The sequence below is a fragment of the Sparassis crispa genome (genome assembly GCF_003851025.1).
Source record: "Sparassis crispa DNA, contig_000006F, whole genome shotgun sequence".
NCBI lineage: Eukaryota > Fungi > Basidiomycota > Agaricomycetes > Polyporales > Sparassidaceae > Sparassis > Sparassis crispa.
Window position 1 is genome coordinate 947,514 of NW_020939753.1, and position 20,816 is coordinate 968,329.

At 51.4% G+C, this 20,816-nt stretch overlaps 6 protein-coding genes across 6 annotated transcripts; 4 read left to right on the top strand and 2 right to left on the bottom strand.

The window, feature by feature from the left end:
• Positions 1-163: 163 nt before the first annotated feature.
• Positions 164-613, bottom strand: SCP_0703550 (hypothetical protein; the record flags this gene model as incomplete). Its single annotated transcript, XM_027760281.1, has 1 exon — positions 164-613. The coding sequence occupies one exon, from the start codon at positions 611-613 to the stop codon at positions 164-166; it is 450 nt and encodes a 149-aa protein (XP_027616082.1).
• A 513-nt stretch (positions 614-1,126) lies between these two features.
• Positions 1,127-1,544, top strand: SCP_0703560 (hypothetical protein; the record flags this gene model as incomplete). The annotated part of the gene is made up of 3 exons (XM_027760282.1): positions 1,127-1,150; positions 1,194-1,479; positions 1,537-1,544. The coding sequence occupies 3 exons, from the start codon at positions 1,127-1,129 to the stop codon at positions 1,542-1,544; spliced, it is 318 nt and encodes a 105-aa protein (XP_027616083.1).
• Positions 1,545-2,217: 673 nt separating this feature from the next.
• On the top strand, positions 2,218-8,864 carry SCP_0703570 (hypothetical protein; the record flags this gene model as incomplete). Its single annotated transcript, XM_027760283.1, has 14 exons — positions 2,218-2,233; positions 2,286-2,441; positions 4,433-4,617; positions 4,682-5,170; positions 5,222-5,310; positions 5,601-5,901; positions 6,756-6,770; positions 6,825-6,909; positions 6,959-7,851; positions 7,957-8,016; positions 8,065-8,414; positions 8,465-8,589; positions 8,638-8,673; positions 8,722-8,864. 14 exons carry the CDS (start codon positions 2,218-2,220, stop codon positions 8,862-8,864), a joined length of 2,943 nt encoding a protein of 980 aa, XP_027616084.1.
• A 3,429-nt stretch (positions 8,865-12,293) lies between these two features.
• Positions 12,294-13,883, bottom strand: SCP_0703580 (Mitochondrial-processing peptidase subunit beta; the record flags this gene model as incomplete). The annotated part of the gene is made up of 4 exons (XM_027760284.1): positions 12,294-12,377; positions 12,435-13,222; positions 13,280-13,769; positions 13,821-13,883. 4 exons carry the CDS (start codon positions 13,881-13,883, stop codon positions 12,294-12,296), a joined length of 1,425 nt encoding a protein of 474 aa, XP_027616085.1.
• Positions 13,884-14,250: 367 nt separating this feature from the next.
• On the top strand, positions 14,251-16,041 carry SCP_0703590 (CoA-transferase family III; the record flags this gene model as incomplete). Its single annotated transcript, XM_027760285.1, has 7 exons — positions 14,251-14,431; positions 14,474-14,518; positions 14,573-14,693; positions 14,757-15,082; positions 15,136-15,431; positions 15,488-15,670; positions 15,730-16,041. The coding sequence occupies 7 exons, from the start codon at positions 14,251-14,253 to the stop codon at positions 16,039-16,041; spliced, it is 1,464 nt and encodes a 487-aa protein (XP_027616086.1).
• Positions 16,042-16,412: 371 nt separating this feature from the next.
• On the top strand, positions 16,413-19,243 carry SCP_0703600 (hypothetical protein; the record flags this gene model as incomplete). Its single annotated transcript, XM_027760286.1, has 12 exons — positions 16,413-16,578; positions 16,630-16,760; positions 16,817-17,017; positions 17,074-17,150; positions 17,207-17,286; positions 17,336-17,517; positions 17,578-17,666; positions 17,716-17,816; positions 17,884-18,632; positions 18,692-18,894; positions 18,962-19,147; positions 19,195-19,243. 12 exons carry the CDS (start codon positions 16,413-16,415, stop codon positions 19,241-19,243), a joined length of 2,214 nt encoding a protein of 737 aa, XP_027616087.1.
• Between the last annotated feature and the right edge of the window lie 1,573 nt (positions 19,244-20,816).

A 20,816-nucleotide genomic window follows, 5' to 3' on the forward strand; every position in this document is an offset into this window, starting at 1 on the left:
AAGGCTCCAGGCCACATAGCGAATGACAAGTGCTACGGCCGAGAGATGGTGGTGGAACGAGAACAAGAGGAAAGAAACGCCCATTCCACCTCCAGCGGAGTTTTGACGCATCCCGTCGCTTTGTCCCGCGCAAATAAGGCAGCCACACATCACGGGCCACTTGTCACGAGCCGCTTGTCAGCCTCTGTTTGTCTCGCACAAATAGACCGCGTGCGCCATCTGGCCGCTGTCCAGAATTTGGGCGCCTTCTTCCTTGCCTTCGAATTTCCATCATCCCTGCGATATCGGCCAGTTCTTCCGTCGCCGTGTCTGCCTCCTCCTCCTCGCCCATGCCCTCCTCGCCGTTGTCGTTGTCGACGCCATCGCCCTCTTCCGCTCCAGTGCCGTCATCGCCGCCCTTTTCCTCGCCCACTTCGATGCTCTGAGGGCTTCCTCGTAACGCCCTCTTCTGCGCAGGTGCCCTCTTCCTCGCTGAGCCGTTCTCGTGCACGCCGCCGCGCCTGTTTGAATTAGGGGCCGATAGTATACATTGTATTAGAACCTGTATCATAGCCATCCGAGCCACATCTCTGATGATTGAGCGCCATATCGGGTTTGTACCAAACATAAACATAAGAACCGCGAAAACGCACCATTAATTGGCACCTGAGCCGCTAGAACAACCCACAGGCCAATATTGGCTCTGCTTGAAAGCCCGGAACCGTACATTGTTGCCCATGGACGCATCGTCCACGGCTCACTCTGGCTATACAGATATTACAGATGCTACATAACGATCACTCGCAAATACCGGTCCTTTGTCAAGGTCTCGATGTCTCCGCTTTCTACAATACCTGGCGCGTATTCATGGAATGGTCGGAAATTACGAGGATCGACCACCTGAGCGTACCATGTGAGTGCTTTACGCACATCGCTTACATGAATTCCGTGCTGACGCCGTGCTTCTCGTTGACTTCCGCGACAGGTATTCGTGGAACCATCTGGCACGACGCTTCTAATCCCAGGTATGTTGCCTTTATATATCCTGCCTGCTGCTGCCAGGCTGATAACGCGAACCCATCGCCATCCATCCCGGATTTCGCTGTCCACGCTACTCCCTCAGAATTTCGAAAAGTCGGCCGCAAATATGTCAGACAAGGTGGATGCGGAAGTTCGCTGTCCACATTTCAGTTGCTGACGTTACTCGCCTACAGGTCTCCGTGTCCCCGGTCCAATGTCCAAAATCTAGTACCGAGACGGACGTGGCGAGCACATCTCGTCCGCCTTCGTCGGACACGCGCACGTCCTTACTGAAGGAGATCGAGGACCTGAAGCGTGAGCACGCGCGTACGCAAGCGAATGCAATGCAGTTAGTTGCAGATATTCGTGCGATGCGGAAATGTTTAGACGAGTCAGAACAAGACACGGAGGAGCTCAGCCAAATAGTAGATGCCACAGCCGATGCCGTGGACTCTCTCTGTGCAGAGGTCATTGCCGACAGTGCGTACACGCGTTCAACCTTGTACTGATGTAGTCTTTATTCACTTCCTCCACTAGTTCGCTGAGCAACCTTTAGGGGTTAGCTGTTCGTGTGTTGGGTCATGTATAGTTTGTCATCCGAGAATGTATTCATTGTTATCTTGCGCTGCATTGTCGTCGGAGAATGTATGTATTCGTTATCAAGTTCTTTCATCATGTGGGCGCCGGTGAAGCCTGCGAAGCTCGCGCGTGAGACTCGAAAGCATATGGACCCTCTTCCACTATCCCATACCCAGCACACAATTCATTGTGAATTTAAGGTAAAGATTTATAAAACAAGTTCTTTCCCGGCCATTGAAAAAAAGGGTTAGATTTTCACACTGCTTCTGTCATCGCTAGAACCCTTCAAAGCTTCACAGCTAAGTAGGAATCGGGATAGTGGGATTTTGTATAAAATTTTGTATTAAAAGTGTCGCGACATGCCGATGATCGGAGGAAATATATTGTGCCATGTTGCCTGACTGTCTTCGGCTTCAGATATTTTTTCTGTAGCATATGGAATGCTCAAACTGCATAGAACGAAGTATCACCCTTCTGGGGCATGTCAGTCACTAATAGTATTCCACCTATAATTATATAATAGGGTCTCATGACTATGCCTATATATATTGCGGTGTCTCCGAGTCTTTCCCCATCTCACGTTCGGAGCATACCACCACCACCACCACCATTCCCCCACTGCTGTCCAAACTGATCCTCATGGCTAGTCGTGGTCGTAAGTGATGATTATACATTTTGACTTGAATCGATATTAACATTGTTTACAGAGAGCACTTACATGGCCTCGGTGTCCTCCATTAGTGACTTACAGGAGGAGTTTCGGACCCTTAGGGCCAGCGTATATCGGACCAAGCAGCTCGTCGAGGATGTAGACCGGTCCATGATGCTCGTTCGCGAGGTCTTCCCTGTCAGCGGCAAGGAAGGTACATCGCTCTCCTCCGCACCGTGCTCCTGCAATGTTACTGGCATCTAACGTAAGTCTTTGACGAGTCGGTACATTACTTGACTGATCAGATGTGCATGTAGGTGCCATAAGGCTGTTGGGAGGCAGTCGGCTGTGCGTGGGGCGTTTCGCTGAGGGACCGTATGGAGCTTGTCAGTCGCGTTTGTTGTCTACTTATAAATTCAATGTATCGTCTGCTCCCGTCGTGGAAAGACTGAAGCTCGGTGAAGGTGGAGGTGAATGTGTGCTGCAATCAATACTATGGCTCACAAGATCGTCGGCATGCCCCCCAAGTCGGCACCTCGCTCAATTAGCCCTTTCCCCTGCCTCTACCACTTAGTTATCTCTTATATGTATGACTTTATAGTACTACAACATTCTTGAGGTTGAACGAGCTCAAACGGATCGGTATTGGAGGAGTCCCTTCTTGACCTCCAATGTAACGCAGACTCACGCTGGCTAGTCACTGGCCGAAGTCTGCCGCGAGCGTCGGCAGCGGGGTTTCAAGTGGTGGCGTTCACAACGACACGGTCACGACCTTCGCGCATTAGGCTGCCGAGCGGAGTAACAAAACGGCACGTGTTACTGTCTGTGACATATGCGTTACTTTTGCGTTACTGCCGACTGGGCATGCCGACGATCTTGTGAGCCTTAGTATCCCCCGTTCAGGCAGCAGCCCGGGACAGCCGACTTATAACTTTACTGACCATTGGTGCAAATGGGGTCGACTCGTACAGCGCAGATCTGGAAACAACATGGGATAACGCTACATGAGCGCATGTAGGGCGCCGCTCGAATCCAAACAATCGAGTCTACATTCATGACTAAAATCGAGAGCAGTACAACAATGCAGGATATTTTACAACATGGCCGGTGCAACCTGCAGACAAATAAGCATCGGTCATTTGAGGTTCAAACTATACTTACAGATGCGCGGGCCTCCTGCTCCTTCCCCCTATCCTTCTTGGTCATGTAGGTCGTGTTTCCTAACTTGGTCTTCAGAACGTCTCTGACCAGCCAACTCTTCTCGTAGTGCGCGAGCTGGGGATAGAGCTTCGTAGCCTGATGAAGTTCTGTAACCGTCAGTGCCGATCGCGTATGCAACTACCCGACGTACCTGGGCATACACTGCGTCCAACATCGTCTGATTCTGTTTCGAGATTGTCTTGTCCAATTCCAAATACCTGACTGCCAAGTCACCGATGTCCTTCTGTACTTGCTAGTCAGCTACAGTCTTTGAAAACATTGCAAGATATGCTTCATACCAGAAACTTGTCATACTTCGCGGTATCCCACCCGTGTCTCCCTAACTCATCGCTAAGCGTGTAACCTCCTCGGCCTGGGCGACCTACTTGGCCGTCAGGCTTAGGGATGACGGGTTCTGATGCTGCTGCATCAGCTCCTGGGGAATGCGCGTCGCTAGCAATGCTTTGGCGTGTGCCAGCCTGAACATCTGATTGAGGCTTGATAAGGTGGAATTTTGACCTTGCCGATGAGGGAGGAGGAGTGAGAAGGCATTTGGCATCGAAACGCACGCGTCCCGATGAGGGTTGGTACTGGCGCTGGATGCGATGTTTCTTTATCGGCAGTTGGGGCATGCTGGTCGTGGATGGGGAAGCTCAAAGCCGGGAGAGGTCGCGCCTTCGCGCTAAGTCGCGGTGGACAATAGAACAATAGTCTTACCAATTCAAGTCGCACACTCCATAAGGATTGCAGGCGACTGACATATCCAAAAGAATCAGGCAACCGTAGACCGCTGACCATGTTCGACCTCGAACGAGCCGAACAGACACTGCTACGGAAAAAGTACAGTAAATCAACTTTCAGCAGGTACACGGTGGACATACTTACAAAACTCTGCAATAAGCACAATTTAACGGTCACACCAACTGGCCGGTCGAACGCAGTAAAGCAGGACTACATCGATGCACTCTGGAAATATGTGAGTAAATCTCACAGCGAACATAGCAGAAGGCACTTACAGTAGTCAGCGACATGCCCCTGCGGCTCCAACGCTCAGTCCTTACGCACACGAGGATACCGCAGCCTCAGCACCTCTTGAGAAGTCGACGTCGGAGATCGCACGCAAGCGTAAATCGCCCGAAGAGCGCAACGCAGAGCGACGAGCAAAACGAGTGCGTCTGACATACAAGCATGTAAGCCTATGATTGCAACGTTCAACCATGTGGTGACCAATGTTATAGTCAAATGCACCCGCAGACGGTGGGACGGTGGCACGGCCAGCCAGCAAACGTGCTCTCTCGGGAGATCGGGAGTGATCGCAAAGCCCTAAACGAGCTCACCTGCAACCCTCTGGCATGCCTCCTCCAGCCCCTTCAGGCCTTCGCGACCGAGACGCTTCGTGTATTTATTCCACGATCGGTAAACGATTGGCTCCCGCAGAGTTTACGGAAAAAGATGCGAGAACTAACAAGAAGGCTTGCGAAGATCAGGTATGACCTCTTGAATTGCGGTGAGACGAGAAAACGTACTGACTCACCTATCGCGGAGAAGCCCAATGTAGTCCTGCGCATCAAGATCCCAGCACGGAAGCTGAACGATGAGCAGGCCAAAGTCGTTCATATCAAGCTCTTTGCGAAAGCTAAAGACTGGAAAGCTATACGGGAAATTGAATGCCACTGCTCCCAAGACGGAAGCCTGAATCTTCTTCAGGTCGCAGCACAGCTCGGTGTACATGGCAAATGTCGTGTAAGTGGGGTGCATCGCGGTGGGACTAGAGCACTCACATGGTATGCTCAGGTGGTCGATCCTCGTAATTTCCGACCATTCCATGAATACGCGCCAGGTATTGTAGAAAGCGGAGACATCGAGACCTTGACAAAGGACCGGTATTTGCGAGTGATCGTTATGTAGCATCTGTAATATCTGTATAGCCAGAGTGAGCCGTGGACGATGCGTCCATGGGCAACAATGTACGGTTCCGGGCTTTCAAGCAGAGCCAATATTGGCCTGTGGGTTGTTCTAGCGGCTCAGGTGCCAATTAATGGTGCGTTTTCGCGGTTCTTATGTTTATGTTTGGTACAAACCCGATATGGCGCTCAATCATCAGAGATGTGGCTCGGATGGCTATGATACAGGTTCTAATACAATGTATACTATCGGCCCCTAATTCAAACAGGCGCGGCGGCGCGCACGAGAACGGCTCAGCGAGGAAGAGGGCACCTGCGCAGAAGAGGGCGTTACGAGGAAGCCCTCAGGGCATCGAAGTGGGCAAGGAAAAGGGCGGCGACGACGGCACTGGAGCGGAAGAGGGCGATGGCGTCGACAACGACAACGGCGAGGAGGGCATGGGCGAGGAGGAGGAGGCAGACACGGCGACGGAAGAACTGGCCGATATCGCAGGGATGATGGAAATTCGAAGGCAAGGAAGAAGGCGCCCAAATTCTGGACAGCGGCCAGATGGCGCACGCGGTCTATTTGTGCGAGACAAACAGAGGCTGACAAGCGGCTCATGACAAGCGGCTCGTGACAAGTGGCCCGTGATGTGTGGCTGCCTTATTTGCGCGGGACAAAGCGACGGGATGCGTCAAAACTCCGCTGGAGGTGGAATGGGCGTTTCTTTCCTCTTGTTCTCGTTCCACCACCATCTCTCGGCCGTAGCACTTGTCATTCGCTATGTGGCCTGGAGCCTTTAGTAACGTTGTAGTGTAGTTCGCTCTCTTTTGTAGTTTCGTTGTTATTTATTCTTGTGGGGTCCTCGTTATCTTTAGCTATAGTATAGGTAGCCAAGCTGCCGGACGGTTTGTTTCATCGCCCTTTTGCGCCGGTTGCATACCAGAGTGAGATACAATCGAATTGCAGCCGATTTGGTTATTGATTACCTTACGCGTAAAAATTTCTGAAGACCCTTGACATTAACGCACCCGTGCGGTTACAGCCAGATCGCACCAGGTCGATTGTACACGCTGAGGTTGATAGGCTGACAGGCTGACAATAATGTATGTGCACGATATGGACGAAGGGCGGTGTAGCTATACTGACATGTTTCTCAATGTATAGGAGAATGCGGCACTTGTGCATGCTCACGCACAACTGCAGGAGCAGCCGCTACGTCGGAAATCTTCTCGGTGACACCTCATCACCAGCAGTGCGACGTTGAAGGACATTGCGCGTGTTACTCGGAAGTAATTGTACATGTGGGCTGATTGGTGATGAACGCCTCGTGGTCGAAGCCTCGTGTACTCCAAGCGATGTCTCATAAGATACGATTGCTCAAATCTAACGGACACTATCCTGACGTCTCGATACCACTGACGCTGCCATGTCTTCAAAGCGTGCGCGGAAAGCGGTAAGTACTGCAGTCGGTTCTTACATTTTCAATCCTCACGCATGGAATGCCAAGAACCCATACTTGGATATCGAGGCTATCGTCGACAACGATGAGGAGGAGGAGGAGGAGGAAGAAGAAGAAGAGGAGGAGGAACTGGGTAAGTGTCTCAGCTGCGTTATTGGATATATCTTACAGCTTGTTTCCAGCCGAGTTGCTCGCCGACGTCCAACGCACTCAACAAGCTCGGGTGCGTCTTGATAATGCATGTGTCGGCGACGATGCTGCTGATGCAGAAGCCATGGCCCGGTCTATTACGGAGAGAGACATGGCAGCTAGACGTGCACAGCGGGCCTCGCAGTCGGGTGGCGCAGTCATCTCTCTTGCCCCCGATGGAATCCACCTTCAAGCCACGGAAAATGGTTTCCTCTCTCCTTGGGTGTGCATCTCGCGTGGTACATATAAGCACGATGTGGCCTTCGTGGAGTCGCGAGAGGACTCTCTCCTCCGCGTCTGGGTGGTTCCGTGCTTGCCTACTACAAAAAAGCGGCAGCACGGAAGAACTTCTCAGCAACCGATGCCGCCAGCATTACTGAAGGAGTTGTTCGGAGAGGCTGTGACAGAAAGCGAAGGTGATCGGCTGATACATATTCTCAAGGGCAAGAAGTTCAAAGGCGGCCTCCTGCAGCTCGAACTCACTTTGGACCGGGTGACTTTCGACGTCCACGCGACTCGAAACGACGTATTCGTCTTTAATGCGGCGAAATTCGTGCCAAAGACAGCGATAGCGAAGCTCATTCTATTCTGTGTTGACTTCGAACCGGCTGCAGGCACGCGTGTGATCGTTATACAGGGCGAGCAATGCGGCCTCATCGGTGTCGTGCATTCAGTCATTAATGGACAGGCTACGCTAACCAATCTCTACCACGAGAAGTTGGATGACGAACTTTCGTCTCTCGTGCTACCTGTAACTCAGTTACACCCCCTTTGGGCAGTTGGCGATGCGGTCAAAGTTAAGACGGGCCTCCATGGGGGCTTGGAAGGGCAAGTGATTGCTGTGGATGATTTCGATGTCACGATTGTTCACGCGAACAAAGTCGAGGTACGTTGTGCACTTCTCATGCAATTGCAATCCTTAATAGCGGAACTTTCCTCAGCATGTATGTTCTACGTACGACGATGCTTCCAAGTACTGAACTTTTCTCAGCGAACTAGAAACCCAATAACGGGAGTCTTTCATACTTCTTCTGTGTTGGAAACCTCTGAGGTATGTCCCACCACCTGCGACGTTATCGATGCTCAAAACTCGATATAGCATCATGTGTTACCCTGGGATCTCTTACTCACAGAGTCCGAGGCGGAATGGACCTCGATACAGCCGTCGGTGACAGTATCAAGGCCGGGAGAGCAGCGCCCCTCACGCTCTGAGACGCAAACGGAGGAAGAGGTGGAGATGGAGCTTGCCCTCAAGCATCCTGACCGACGGAATCCCGACATCGGGCGAGCGGTGCGTGTCATCAAAGGCTCTTTGAAGGGATTTGTGGGCACATTGCGAAACGTCACGTACCACGGCGATTACGAGGTTGAGCTTGAAGCCAAGCTTTTAACCTCGAGGGGCGTCCTCTTGTTCCGAAAGCCCGAGATCGCATTCCGGTCAGAAGAAAGGTAAGATTCATTACTTGTAGTTCTGGTCATATCTAACTGCCTCATTGCAGGGGCAACATCGACACGGCGGAGCGTGGTCCGCTCCCTGAGCGGCCTCGGACCCCATTGGGCCACGAATTAGAACCCGCGTCACACGACACAGATTCGGCGTGGGCGTATTCGGTGGAACTTGATGGTGCGTAACCGCACCGCCACTACCGAGCGTCCGCTGAATCCACATTAGGACCCGATGGATCGATGTCTTCAGTCGAACCTAATGGTGCGTAGCCTCATCATCAACACAAAATGTCCGCTGAATTCACATCAGGACCCAATGGATGGATGCTGGATGCGGCTGTGGCACCTGCGTTCCATACTTATCGCTTCAAGTTCATGTGCACAGCCGGTCAACTCCGAGACAAGCTGATGACCACGGTGAAGGGAGCCTCCCCAGTGGACGGCAAGGTGTGATGCGAATACCGGACGCGAAAGCTGGAATATGCCGATGTCTCTCTCCAAGACCTCGCCATATTGCGACCAGGCCCTGGCGATTATGCGATCGTGTGTAAGCGTGGCCCCAACTTCGGAGCGTACGGCAAAATGATGCGGGGCGTGGCAGACCCACTTGTTCTAGTACTGGAAGAAGGCGGCAGGACGCTTAGGGTGGATAGGGATGACTTGGCCCAGCTTGTGTGCAAATAAGTGGTTTCCTCGTAATTTTACGTGCTGTTCCTGTCCCTTGCCCCTCGTCGTTGCATCCTGCGCTGTTTGTCGATGTCCTGTCATTTGCCGCTTTCTCATTATATACAGTTAATGTACTTCCTTTGATCGAACTTGTGCTTGTGCTTGTGCGATCTCCCACGACCAGTTGAAAAGCCGCTGAGCGGTACACTTGGCGATCCAATGACCACTAAGCGGCCATCGAGTGTGCCACTCGTCAAGCCGCTTAGCGGCGCTATGGGTGTCCGACCTCCTTACAGTTTGAATATTAGGTCGAGGGTGTGAGGCCCTGACATCTCACCTCATATATAGACTCTAATGTCAAATGTCAAATGATCATACATTGTAACTTTGTGTCGCCCTTATACTAGTTCGATATTTAATCTGTTGTCTGCCCTGAAAGGCATAATGTCGATCAGAATTTCTTCCCGCCGGACATGCCGAACGAGACCTAAAATTTTCGGACGAATGTTATATGGTAACATAGCCATTTGCGAACATTGTATATGTCGCAATATCACACATTATCAATGTGTGATTTGGGTATCGCATGCCCAGACATCAGGCCTTACATTGTAAACATATTTTCGACCGTCGGAGCTACATACGGGCCGTCATACATGTACAATGTTAGGCCGGATGTTCCCACAATGTAAGGAACTTAGATATTAGTCCCCGTCTCCGGTGAAAAGGACTCTTGTAACACACTCGCCAAACATACACACTCTGAGAGTTGTTGAGTCACGGTGTTGATGCCGCTGCGCATGTTTGGAGCCATGGCGGCTAGTTCCGATCTACTTGAAGGTCAGACATGGTCAGTAAATCAACATAGTGCTTCCTTCATTAACATGAGGTCACAGGCTCTCGATGGCATAAAATCGAGGTACTGGTACAGAACACCAGGCAATGCAAGCATCACAGGAAAAGAACCGGAGAAAAGAAAAAACACGGTTGAAAGCCCGACAGATGGGCATACATGCAAACAGGTCTTCAGCAGACCTTAAGATATGCAGAGACACAACATGAGTGAGAAGGGAAGGGGAGGTGAGTGGGACGAGGGACAAACAGGGTCAGAGAGAACAACTTGGGGCGAGTTCATCCCGCCGCGCGCGCCTTACAAGGCAACAACGCCATACCAAGGGTCCGGACCAATTGGTCGACCAATTGGTCGGATTGGTCCTACGCGTGACTTTGGACCAATTAACCCTAACCCCAACTGACCAGTCCCACACAGCAGTATTCACATAACTCCTCAAGAATCCGAGCCAGCAATGATTCAAAAAATATATTTTATACTACAAAACAATACAGAATATAATCCAAACAGGGGGAAAAGGGAGGGGAACACAGTTGCAGGCAGGGAAAGATGAATGCTCACCAATATTGTGATCATTATGACTGGTGACCGGTGACCAGCGGCTGCGCATGATGCGCGCAAGACTGTGAGCGGCACGCGGGATACAAATGATGACGTGCGTGATAAGCACGCATGCGCGCCCATCACTTTAGGGGACCGACGGAGGTACGGGAGAGGGCAAGATGTTTCCGAGCAAGTCGACCTGGAGTGGAAAACATGGTGTGAAATAGGCTCGGGCCATTCTGACCACAGGTTGAGGGGCAAGAGGAGCACATGGGGGCACACTTGGACTGCATTCGACAAGAGGGAGCACTTCGAGCCCTACTGCATGCGCGATGAGGCAGGAGGTCTGGATCGGGCTTGCGATGGCGCAGGACAGAAAGGCACGCATACAGGCGCGTTAGCAGGACCCCTGACAATAAGTGGAGAGGCCTGATCCAAAATTCCGAAAATCAGCCCCAAACATCCGGAGAAATTTTGTGATTTTTTGGCCCATACTTCCGGATGAGATCAGACCTTCGTCCAATTTTTGGGTTCCTGTCCGGGTACCACATCAGGCTTTTCGGCCACCGACGGCCTATATAAGGCAGGTATGGGCGCTTCTGAGAGGCGGCGGCTCCGCCGCCGGCTCGAGGTCGGCGCTTGTCGGCTTCCGGGGCGTGGATGGCCGGCTGAGGATCAGGCCTTCGCCGAAACTGACAGGAACTGCCGGACATGAGATCACCTCCGGAGGCCTTCAGGGCCCTCCGACGTCCGGATGAGATCAGGCCTAAGGCCTCAAAAATCCCAAATTTCGTCCGGATAAGTCATCAGGCCTCTCCACCTATAGTCAGGGGTCCTGCGTTAGCGCGGGAGCGAAGGCGGGTAGCGGCAGACTCGGTAAATGTCAGCGTCATGAGAAACGAAGAAAAAGACATTTAATTACTTACCTGGTGTCTGCTGATGGAGTGCATCATCGAACTACTGTTCGACAGCGCGTGCTGGTGCGAGCGCTGAAGCCTAAAGCATTGAGAGGAGGTTGGAAAATCATACACACAAGGGTTAGAAGCCTTCGTGCGGGAGGGTGTAGACTTTCCGTCAGCCAGAAGATTGAGAATAAGATGTTCTCGCCGACGCGTCGGCGAGAAAATCCTGGGTACTCTTTTGGCACTTCGCGCCAAAAACCCTGGGTAGCGCAGCGGCCCGCCCCCGCCGGGGAAAAGCCTTGGTATGACCAATTTTCCCCTTACAATGGGAACGCGTGTCACATGATCATGGCACATTGAGCCCGGGGCTAAGTTTTGACCGGGTTCAACCCAGGTCAACCCTCGGGGCAGGCCTAACTCATTTGCAGTATCTCGCACTCAGGGTATTCACGGGTTAGACTCAGGCTCACTTGGGGGTTCAACCGTGTTTCTAATTCGTTGGTTGAACCCAAGTCCATCTGGAGCTCTGGCTGTGTAGTCGCGGCTCTCCCTACGAACAGCACTCCTATGGACTCATCGTGAGGATTCGAACTCAAGTTCCAAGCTTCACCTGCTTACATACTTGCGAGTACACGACTGTACAATATTATGCAGGAAGCAATATTGTCTGGGATATATACACTAGCTGTCCAGAATCCATCGGTATTGCAGACCACGCACGAGCATTGGAACTACTGCAGTTGTGTCGTTCGGCTTTGTGAACACTGAATTCACACAGAGGAAATTAGCCCCACTTAGTCTATCTAGGAAGACAACGCAAGCAGCTACTTTTAGTGACAACTTGATCGTCCTATCCGAGTAAGAGTAGCATGAGCAGATTCTCGAAACGCAAGGCTCGAAGCTTCGCTCACAAAGACTCTAGTAGAGTAGGGACGACATATCTGCACGAATACGGTTGTAGTCCAGCAGACCTTCGATGGGGCCGAGGGCGGCGATGGCAATCTTGCGAAGGAAGTTAGATGTGAGCGGCATGCGACAAATACGGGCAAAACGACTTACATCCTGATCCCACAAGTATTTCTGTGCAACACGCTTGATGTCTGCCGGAGTGACAGAGTCAACAGCATACTCGATCTGCTGAGGTGTCAGGCGGCGACCGCTTGTCACTAGCTGTCTACCAATATCCTCCGCAACCGCGGTCGAGCCGTCCAGCGTAAGCAACAAGCTCGCCTTGAGCTGGCTTTTGGCGCGCTCGACCTCAACGTCTGTTGGTGCAATGGACATACGAGTCCACTCGCGCAGGGTGAAGTGCGCAAGGTCGTCCATATTCATCACGTTCTCCGTGACGAGATAGATACCCCAGAGACCGGTGTCGGAGTACGACGTCGAGAACGACATGAAGCTATTGGCGAGGTTGTTGCTGGAGATGATGTGCGACAGCCGCGAAGACATGAGGCCCGCCGAGCCGAGCGAACGGTCCCAGTTGCCGAAGATGGACTGCATGACCAGCATTGGGTAGTAATCCGGTGAGCTCCAGCTGACACCCTCAACAGCGATCGCGAGGTGCGCGGTGGGCAGTTCGTCGTCGCGGACACGAACCTCAGAACCGACGAAGTTCGTCTTAGGGTGTGCTAGCCGTCCAAGAGGAATGGGGTTGACAGACACCGGGAGACTCGAGAAGTGCTTCTCCGCCAATTTAACAAGCTCGTGATGATCAACTCCTCCCGTTCCCACCAATACCATGCGGTCTGCGGTGTAGTTCGTCTTAATGTAAGACGCGAGGTCATCACGTCTGATCGACAAAATGTTGGCCTTCGGCCCAAGAATCGTCCTACCGAGAGGTTGGCCTGCAAATAACGATTTTAAAAGGTGTGAACCTCGCCCCCAAAGGCATATGGACACACCTTGGAACGCAACAGAGTGCAGGTGGTCGAAAACGACCTCCTCCAACTGCTTGTCAACCTCCTGCTGCTCCCGCAAAATCACATCCCGCTCACGCTCAACTGCCGAGTTCTCGAGCTTGGAATTTTGCAGGATATCACTAATGATGTCGACTGCAATTCCGACGTCCTTGCGGAAGCTCTTCGCATAATACACCGTCTGCTCGCGGGAAGTGTACGCGTTCAAGTGCGCACCGAGGTTCTCAACCTCGAGCTCAAGCGCGTGCTGAGTGCGACGGTTGGTACCCTTGAAGGCCATGTGCTCGAGGAAGTGGGCGGTTCCATTCGTCGCATCCGTCTCCGCCCGCGAACCGGCATCAATCCACACACCCACAGTCGCAGTCTGAGCGTGCGGATTGGACTCTGTCGCGATAGTCAGGCCATTAGGGAGCGTGGTCGTCTCCGTGACCGGGCTAGGGATGTTGACTGCTGTCGCAAATGACCGCAATGCTCGCTAAAACTAATGCTCACAGCTCCGTTCAAATTTGTAACACGTTGAACGTACCGGTCTCCGCGCAGCGCCGCGAAGAGCGCGCCCAAGCGAGGCAGGAAGGGCTCGTGGAACCATGAAGGTTGAGGAGTCGAAGATTATTTCGGTGACAGAATTGTTCGGACAATTACGGTCGGGCAAGCGCTGGGTTCAAGCTCAGCGTAGCTCCGCTCAAAGCTCCTCCGAGCCCTCAGGCCTCACTGGCCAGGCTGTCGATGCTCGCACGACTCCTCCTGTGTAATTCTATGATCCTTAACTTCGACGGCTTTGAAGGCAAGGTCAACAGCGCACAGACGCCGCCAAAATCTCATATTTTCATCATCCATATCGTAAGGAAGCGTTGTGGGAGGGTGCCTGCCGCCCAGTGAGCGGCTCTCGCATCGGTCGCATCGACTTCTGAGCGGTCGATCCTTAAGCTTAAGCTATCACCTCTGCAATCTGAGACATGACCAACCCTGTAGAAGCTGTACGGTATCTATGGGAGAGTGCGAGTTTACCCTCTCAAGCTCTGTCTCGTTTGGTGTTAAGCGAGGACCCTGATCCTTCGGTGAACTCGTCATTCAAGCTGGGAAGCGCTGCCCTGGCAAGTCAAGTACACTCTGTTAAGTCAGCAATAGCTCTCTCCGGTTTGTCTGTCGCATAATTTCATCGACTCCGATCTGGCACAGAGCAGACTGTCGCGGTTGATGCACGTCATGCCGTACTCGAATTCAGTCCGTGATTCAGTGATGATCCAATCCACAACTTCCCCAACCATTATTTGCCAGGGAGTGAAGCTTGGTATATTGTGAACGGCAGGCTTCCTTCAGGTTCTTTGTTCGACGATCTCGCAGGTCTATACAAGACCAAAGACAACAGCTACGTGCGACTGCACACCAATTTCCCTCAGTGAGTTCACCATGTCGCGTCTCAGATCATGATGATGTGAATACAGACCATCCCTGTGTTTAGCCATCGACAGGGCATCCTGGATATTCTCAGATGTGAACCAACCAAGGAGGCAGTCGCCAATGCTCTGTTGCAGTGGAACGCTGTTGACTTCGAAACTGAAGCCTCTTCACGGAAGATGGTCGCCACGGCCGTTCGCTCGTTTGCAGAGTGGGACGAGCATCCTCAAGGAAGAGCCTTGGCAAATACTCTTCCAGTCCAACTCATCAAAGTTGCAGATGCACCAAGGAGAAAGATAGCGGGAACTCATGGTCATCCTCTGGATGGTATCCGCGTGTTAGAATTGACGAGAGTGTTGGCTGGGCCTGTCTGCGGACGAACTCTTGCCGGTTGGCCAATACTTACCTCTCCCTCGTGCGAAACCTGAAAGCTGTTTTCGCAGGTCATGGTGCCGATGTCCTGTGGATCACATCTCCCAGCCTTACAGCCCTTCCCTTACTCGATATTGAAACGTCGCGAGGAAAGCGGACAACACAGCTCGATCTAGCTAGTCTCGAGGACCGACAGACGCTTGCTGGCCTTGTCAAGGAAGCCGATATATATCTGCAGGCTTATCGCCCTGGTAGTCTGCACGATAAAGGCTTCGGGGTGGATAATGTAATGACTGGACACCCAGGCGTCGTTTATGCTAGTCTGAATGCATATGGCTGGGAAGGTCCCTGGAAGGACCGACGAGGCGTGAGCAGATGCCATGGCTACATTGCCCTTCTTATTGACTGGCTAGATGCATCTAGTTTGAGTCCTTGGTGCAAACGGCTACCGGTTTCAACCTAGGCGAGGCGGAGGCTCACGCGTCTTACGCTGGGGAAGATTCAGCGCATGTAATCCCGAGAGCTTTCCCCATGCAAGCGTTGGATCATGCTGCAGGCTATCTTCTCGCATTCGGCATAAATGCAGCACTGTGTAAAACAATAACGGTAAATATTGTGGCATATTTCCTCATCCATTATCGCCGTCACTAATTTGTTTTGTCCAGGAAGGAGGATCCTGGGAAGTCCGCGTCTCTCTTGCTGCTGTAGGGCAATGGATTCGCTCTCTAGGCCGTCTGGATCCAATGGTGGCCTTCGGCGTGGGCCGGCCTTTCCCCCCTCACACCCTCCCCCAGGATCCAGAGATTACAGTCTTGGCGACCGCGGTGATCCAGTTAGCAAGCGACAAACCTGCGATTGAACACCACGATATGACAGCTATAAGGCATGCTGCGATTTTGTCGAAAACTCCTGTCATGGAGGGTCAGGCCCCGATGGGTTTGAATGTTCACGAACCTGTCTGGTTGCCTCGGGCTTGAAGCGAGTTGGCCTTTTGTGTGCGCCGTTGTGTACGTTGTACGTACCATCACAAGGATTCTAATCAGTTGTACCTCATGAATAACGGGCATCGTTGGCCTTACCAGATTTTCATGGTGCTCTGCTCAAGCATGGAACATCGTAATAATTCTCGTGTATTGACTGGATTTCTGTAAAGCGGCTCTCTGACCAACAGACGCAAACCATAAATTTTGTCCCAAGTTGTGTAATAAACACGCCACAATGAAGTGGGCGCTCCGCGTTAATCCAAAAAAGGAAAGCGCCGTGCCGACACTGATACGGTCCTCCCGACTTTATTATAAAAGCCGCTCGCTCACACCATTCCTATCCTTACCTCTAGCTATTGTAGACCATGCCTGTCACTCGGCGCCAGTCAGGAAGACTACCTCCACCCATTCGGAGAACACTTCAAGTCGTATCTGTCATTGATGCGGATACCACCGACGGAACTGAATCTAGTGTTACTGATCTGGAACACGAAGATGAAGACGAAAGCGCCAGTGATTGGGATGGTGGCCGTCGGTTGAATTTAGGGCCTGTTGAGCAACATAATCTAACTGTCTCTACAGGAGTCCAAAGGAAACAACCTGAGAAGAAGCGTGCTAAGGTCACTTCGCCGAATTTGAAAAAGAGTCCTAAGCAGAAGTATGTCGCTGCGTTGACCATACTGCCCACGATGTCTTTGGACATTCTCTTTGAGGTGAATGACGAAGTTTACTTAGAGTTTGCCATTTCTACTCACGTCTGCACCTTGAGATATTCTGTCTGCTGAATCCAGCCACTCTTCTCAATCTTGCACGGACAAGCAAAGCCTTCAGAGATACGTTGATGACTCGCAAAGCAATCACCGTTTGGAAGCACGCTTGGGTGTACAACTCAGACGGTGCTCCCGCATGTCCACCTGATATGTCCGAGCCGCGTTGGGCAAACTTACTGTTCGGCGGAACAAAATGCCAGGTGTGTTTCATGTATCTTTCGGCCTCAGTAACCACTGATATGTCATTTGGCACAAGGAATGCGGTGCGAGCAGTATCCAAAAGATTGACTTCGCACTACGTCGCCGTGTTTGCAGCAGTTGCTTAAAGAAGAAGTGAGCTTTGTCTCTTCACCGCGGCAGGAAATTCTCATCGCTGCCGTGCGGAACAGTTTAGTGTATAGTGTTAGCTTTCCAAAGCGATTTCCAGATTTCGATACTGCTATACTTGAGTTGATTCCGCACACAAATGGTTTGTCAGTTCAGTTATCCTCGAGTTTTTGTCTGCTAACTTCTAGCAGTTGGAGGCTGGTCCCATGGTCATGCTTCGGCCAGCAAATTCTACTGGGAAGCTGATATTTATCCGATGGCCCAAGAATTTGGCCAGTACCAAAGGAATGTACACATACATAAGCCCGGTGCCAAGGATGCCTTGAAGAAGTTCAGAGAGTCTCGGATGAAATTCGTAGAAGACGTCTTAGAGGTATGGCTGAATATTGTATCATTGGAGCTGAATCATCTGCTCAACATGCCTCCGTAATAGCACGCGGAAGTCTGTAATGAATGGATAAACAACATATACGAGAGTTGTAGACAGGATGCGGAGGCGCGGAAGTGTGTGCGATATGATGCGTACGATTGCACGCTTCACTGCACTAGCTCATACTGAGATTTGCTGCAGGATCGTTCGGCGCTTCAAAGATTTGGGATATGAAGCCACTGACATCTCTGACATCAAATACTTGCCTCAGGTTAATGTCGATAGGGAGCTCACTTCCCGTAGTAAGTGCACCTCAGAACCAGGCAAAGGCAGAACGAAGGGTCGACTGACGTTTCAACATTATCACAGCCTGGGCACGTATTCAGCCGCAGCTTGAGCCACATGTACAAAGGACGAAACAACGGCGCGTTGCTCGAGAACGAGCTGCCCTTTTACATGAACGGAGGAAGATGGTCAAACAGGTATATGGCAGCTACAAGAAGACACTTGTTCCGATGCAGTGGATCTATCTTCCGACCCTAGAAGAGATCTACTTGATGCCGGACTTCGCGGATCTCATCAATTCCGCTACTGCTGAACCTCTTCGTGTCGAAACCTGTACCGGTGCTCTGCGGGCGTTGCCTGGCTATCTCACTACACGCGCCGACCGCCTCAGACAGGAAATGCTTGCAATGCTGCCCGCTGAAAATGGCAAGGAAGAGGGTGAAGTGCTGGAGTTTTCTTCATCTGAGACCGATCCCGTGTTCCTTGCGAAGTCCGTCTTCATATGCACTTCAGCTTCCTGCAAGTCCAATCGTGTTCTGATCTCGTGGTCCGGAGTGATGTCGCATGACTGCTTGATCGCCAGCCGGACTTCTTACAGCTACATGTCAACCTACCACGTAGACCCAGCATTCAAGGGGTTGGAGTTCGGGTTCAGCGAACGTGGAGCTGCTGCCGTTTCTGCTTTGGTATCGTTACTGGAGCCCAAGCGACAACTAGACGAGATATCAAGCAAAGATCTCGATGACCTGGATCCCCGTTTTGTCTGCATGAATTGTCCGATTGCTAAAGCCAGGGGTGTGCACGGGCGATTGGCCATGTCATGGCGACAATGTGTGAGTTTGGTTCATTTGGGGTGAGTTATTGCTTTGGCATTGACTCTTATATTTTATAGGTGTTGCATCACGTGGAACGCAAGGACGAGACGCACGTGTTGTCTCAATGGATGATCCTACCAAAGGACGATGAGCAGCGCCTCAAAAGGCAGGAAGGAGGCGATCCATCGTACAATTCTCTGCATTGGAGTTGTAACCATTGTCCAACCCATCTCGACAATCTGCAGAGGCGCAATGCTGCCATTGAGCACGTGAAGAAGATGTCAGTGAACCAAGTTTTATTCTCTTGATTCCATGTCCCTTTCTTCCTAACGATCTTGTTCACACAGGCATGCGGAGGCTCAACCACGGGAAAATAAGGACTTCTTCCACGTGAAACCTTCACAGCGTACGGGACCGCTGCCCCAAGGTCTAGCGATGGGCCCGGGCGCGTCGAAGGATTTCCGATGCTTGATATGTAGCAAGAATTCTCGAACATTTATCGAGTCCGGTGTGAAGGCTCACCTGAAAGACAAGTAAGAACCATTCCGGTGTCCGCGGACTTCTTACTTACCTCGCGTAGGCATCAAATCATAACACCCGTGCAGAATGAGCACTACAGCAAGTCTTAGTGTCTGATTGCTGTAGAAATTTTCCAGCAGTATCACCGTCTTGTCGGCTGGTTATCAAGTATCGTGTTTTTTTTCCAAGCCGTATATGCTTGTCTGTGCGGTTCAACGCCAGCTCCTACACCTACCAATCTGCGTTAGTTCACGGTCCCGTTAATACTTGCTTTTCACATTCTGTGCCATCTTCTCCGAACTAACCAATTGATTACGTTCTTGTGCATTGCTCAGTTATGACAATAATGTCCCTTTGTCTGCACTTGTGACACACTTGAAGGTGCTTACAAGTGTACAAGGTGAGGGCGCTCTTGGCTCCGCCCTACGCCAGAGCGGGAAACCGCCGTCTCCCGGATCGCGGTTGTGACATTCAAGTAGTCTTGAAATCTTCCACCTTCCAGCTGTATCAATGTTCCACAACCACCATGCCTGTCACTAGAACCCAGTCTAGGAAGTTACCTCATCCAGGGTCCATCTTAAGCCTGGCACCGATGCAAACGGTACCGACTCGAGTCTGTCGGGCTTGAAATACAAAGAGGAAGACGAGAGCGACAGTGACTGGGATCCTGGCCACTGTGAGTCCCCTTTCAAGGTGTACTTAAAGACATAATCCGACTGTTTCGGCTGTGTTCCAGGAGTCAGGAGGAAACAACCCCAAAATAAGCGCGCTAAGGTCAAGTCGCTAGCGTGATGAGCGCTGAGCAGGAAGTCGTTCACTTCAAGGAATGCGGCGCGAGAAATATCCAAAATATCGATTTTGTTTTGCGTCGTCGTGCATGCACTAACTGCTTGAAGAAGCAAGTTTCATCTTTAATGTTATCTCACATGTTCAGAACCAGTGAATGCTAACATAAGGAACATCCAGTCTGGTTGGTAGTGTTAGCTTTGCAAAGCACTTTCCTGACTGCGACCCCACCATACTGGAGTTAATTCCTCATACTTGTTCGTCGATCTGATTGTTTTGAGCTGTAATCCCTCGTGCTGATTTTCAGTAGCTGGATGCCGGTCCCATAATCATGACTCGGGGAGTAAATTCTATTGGAAAGCTGATATCTATACGATGGTCGGGAAATTCTGTCAACACCAAAAGCATGTGGACATGCGTAGGCCCTAGTCTCCCGAAGGCAAACCAATAGTGACCTTGCTGAGGTGGGGAGGACGGTCGTAATATATGTAGACGTAACGTAGGCCCGTAGGCCCGGTGCCGAGGACGCCTTGGAGAAGTTCAGAAATTCCCATATAAATTATGTCATGAAGGTATAGCTCAATGTTGTAGGATATGCAACCTTTAGAACGTCCTGGGAATTTTCAATGGTATACTCACCGCTGCTTGCCAACAGCCCGTGGAAGTCTGTGATGAGTGGACTCGTGAAATGTTCGCAAGCCGCAGAATCGCTGCAGAGGTGCGAGAGGAAGCGCAATACAACACGTAAGCTTGCACACTTGGCGGCTTTAGTTTCCACTGAGATTCTCCGCAGGATCGTTCAGCGATTCAGAGACTTGGGATACGATATACGATAAGACTGATATCTCTGTCGTCAGATACTCACAACAGGTCGATGTTGATAAGGAGCTCACTGAA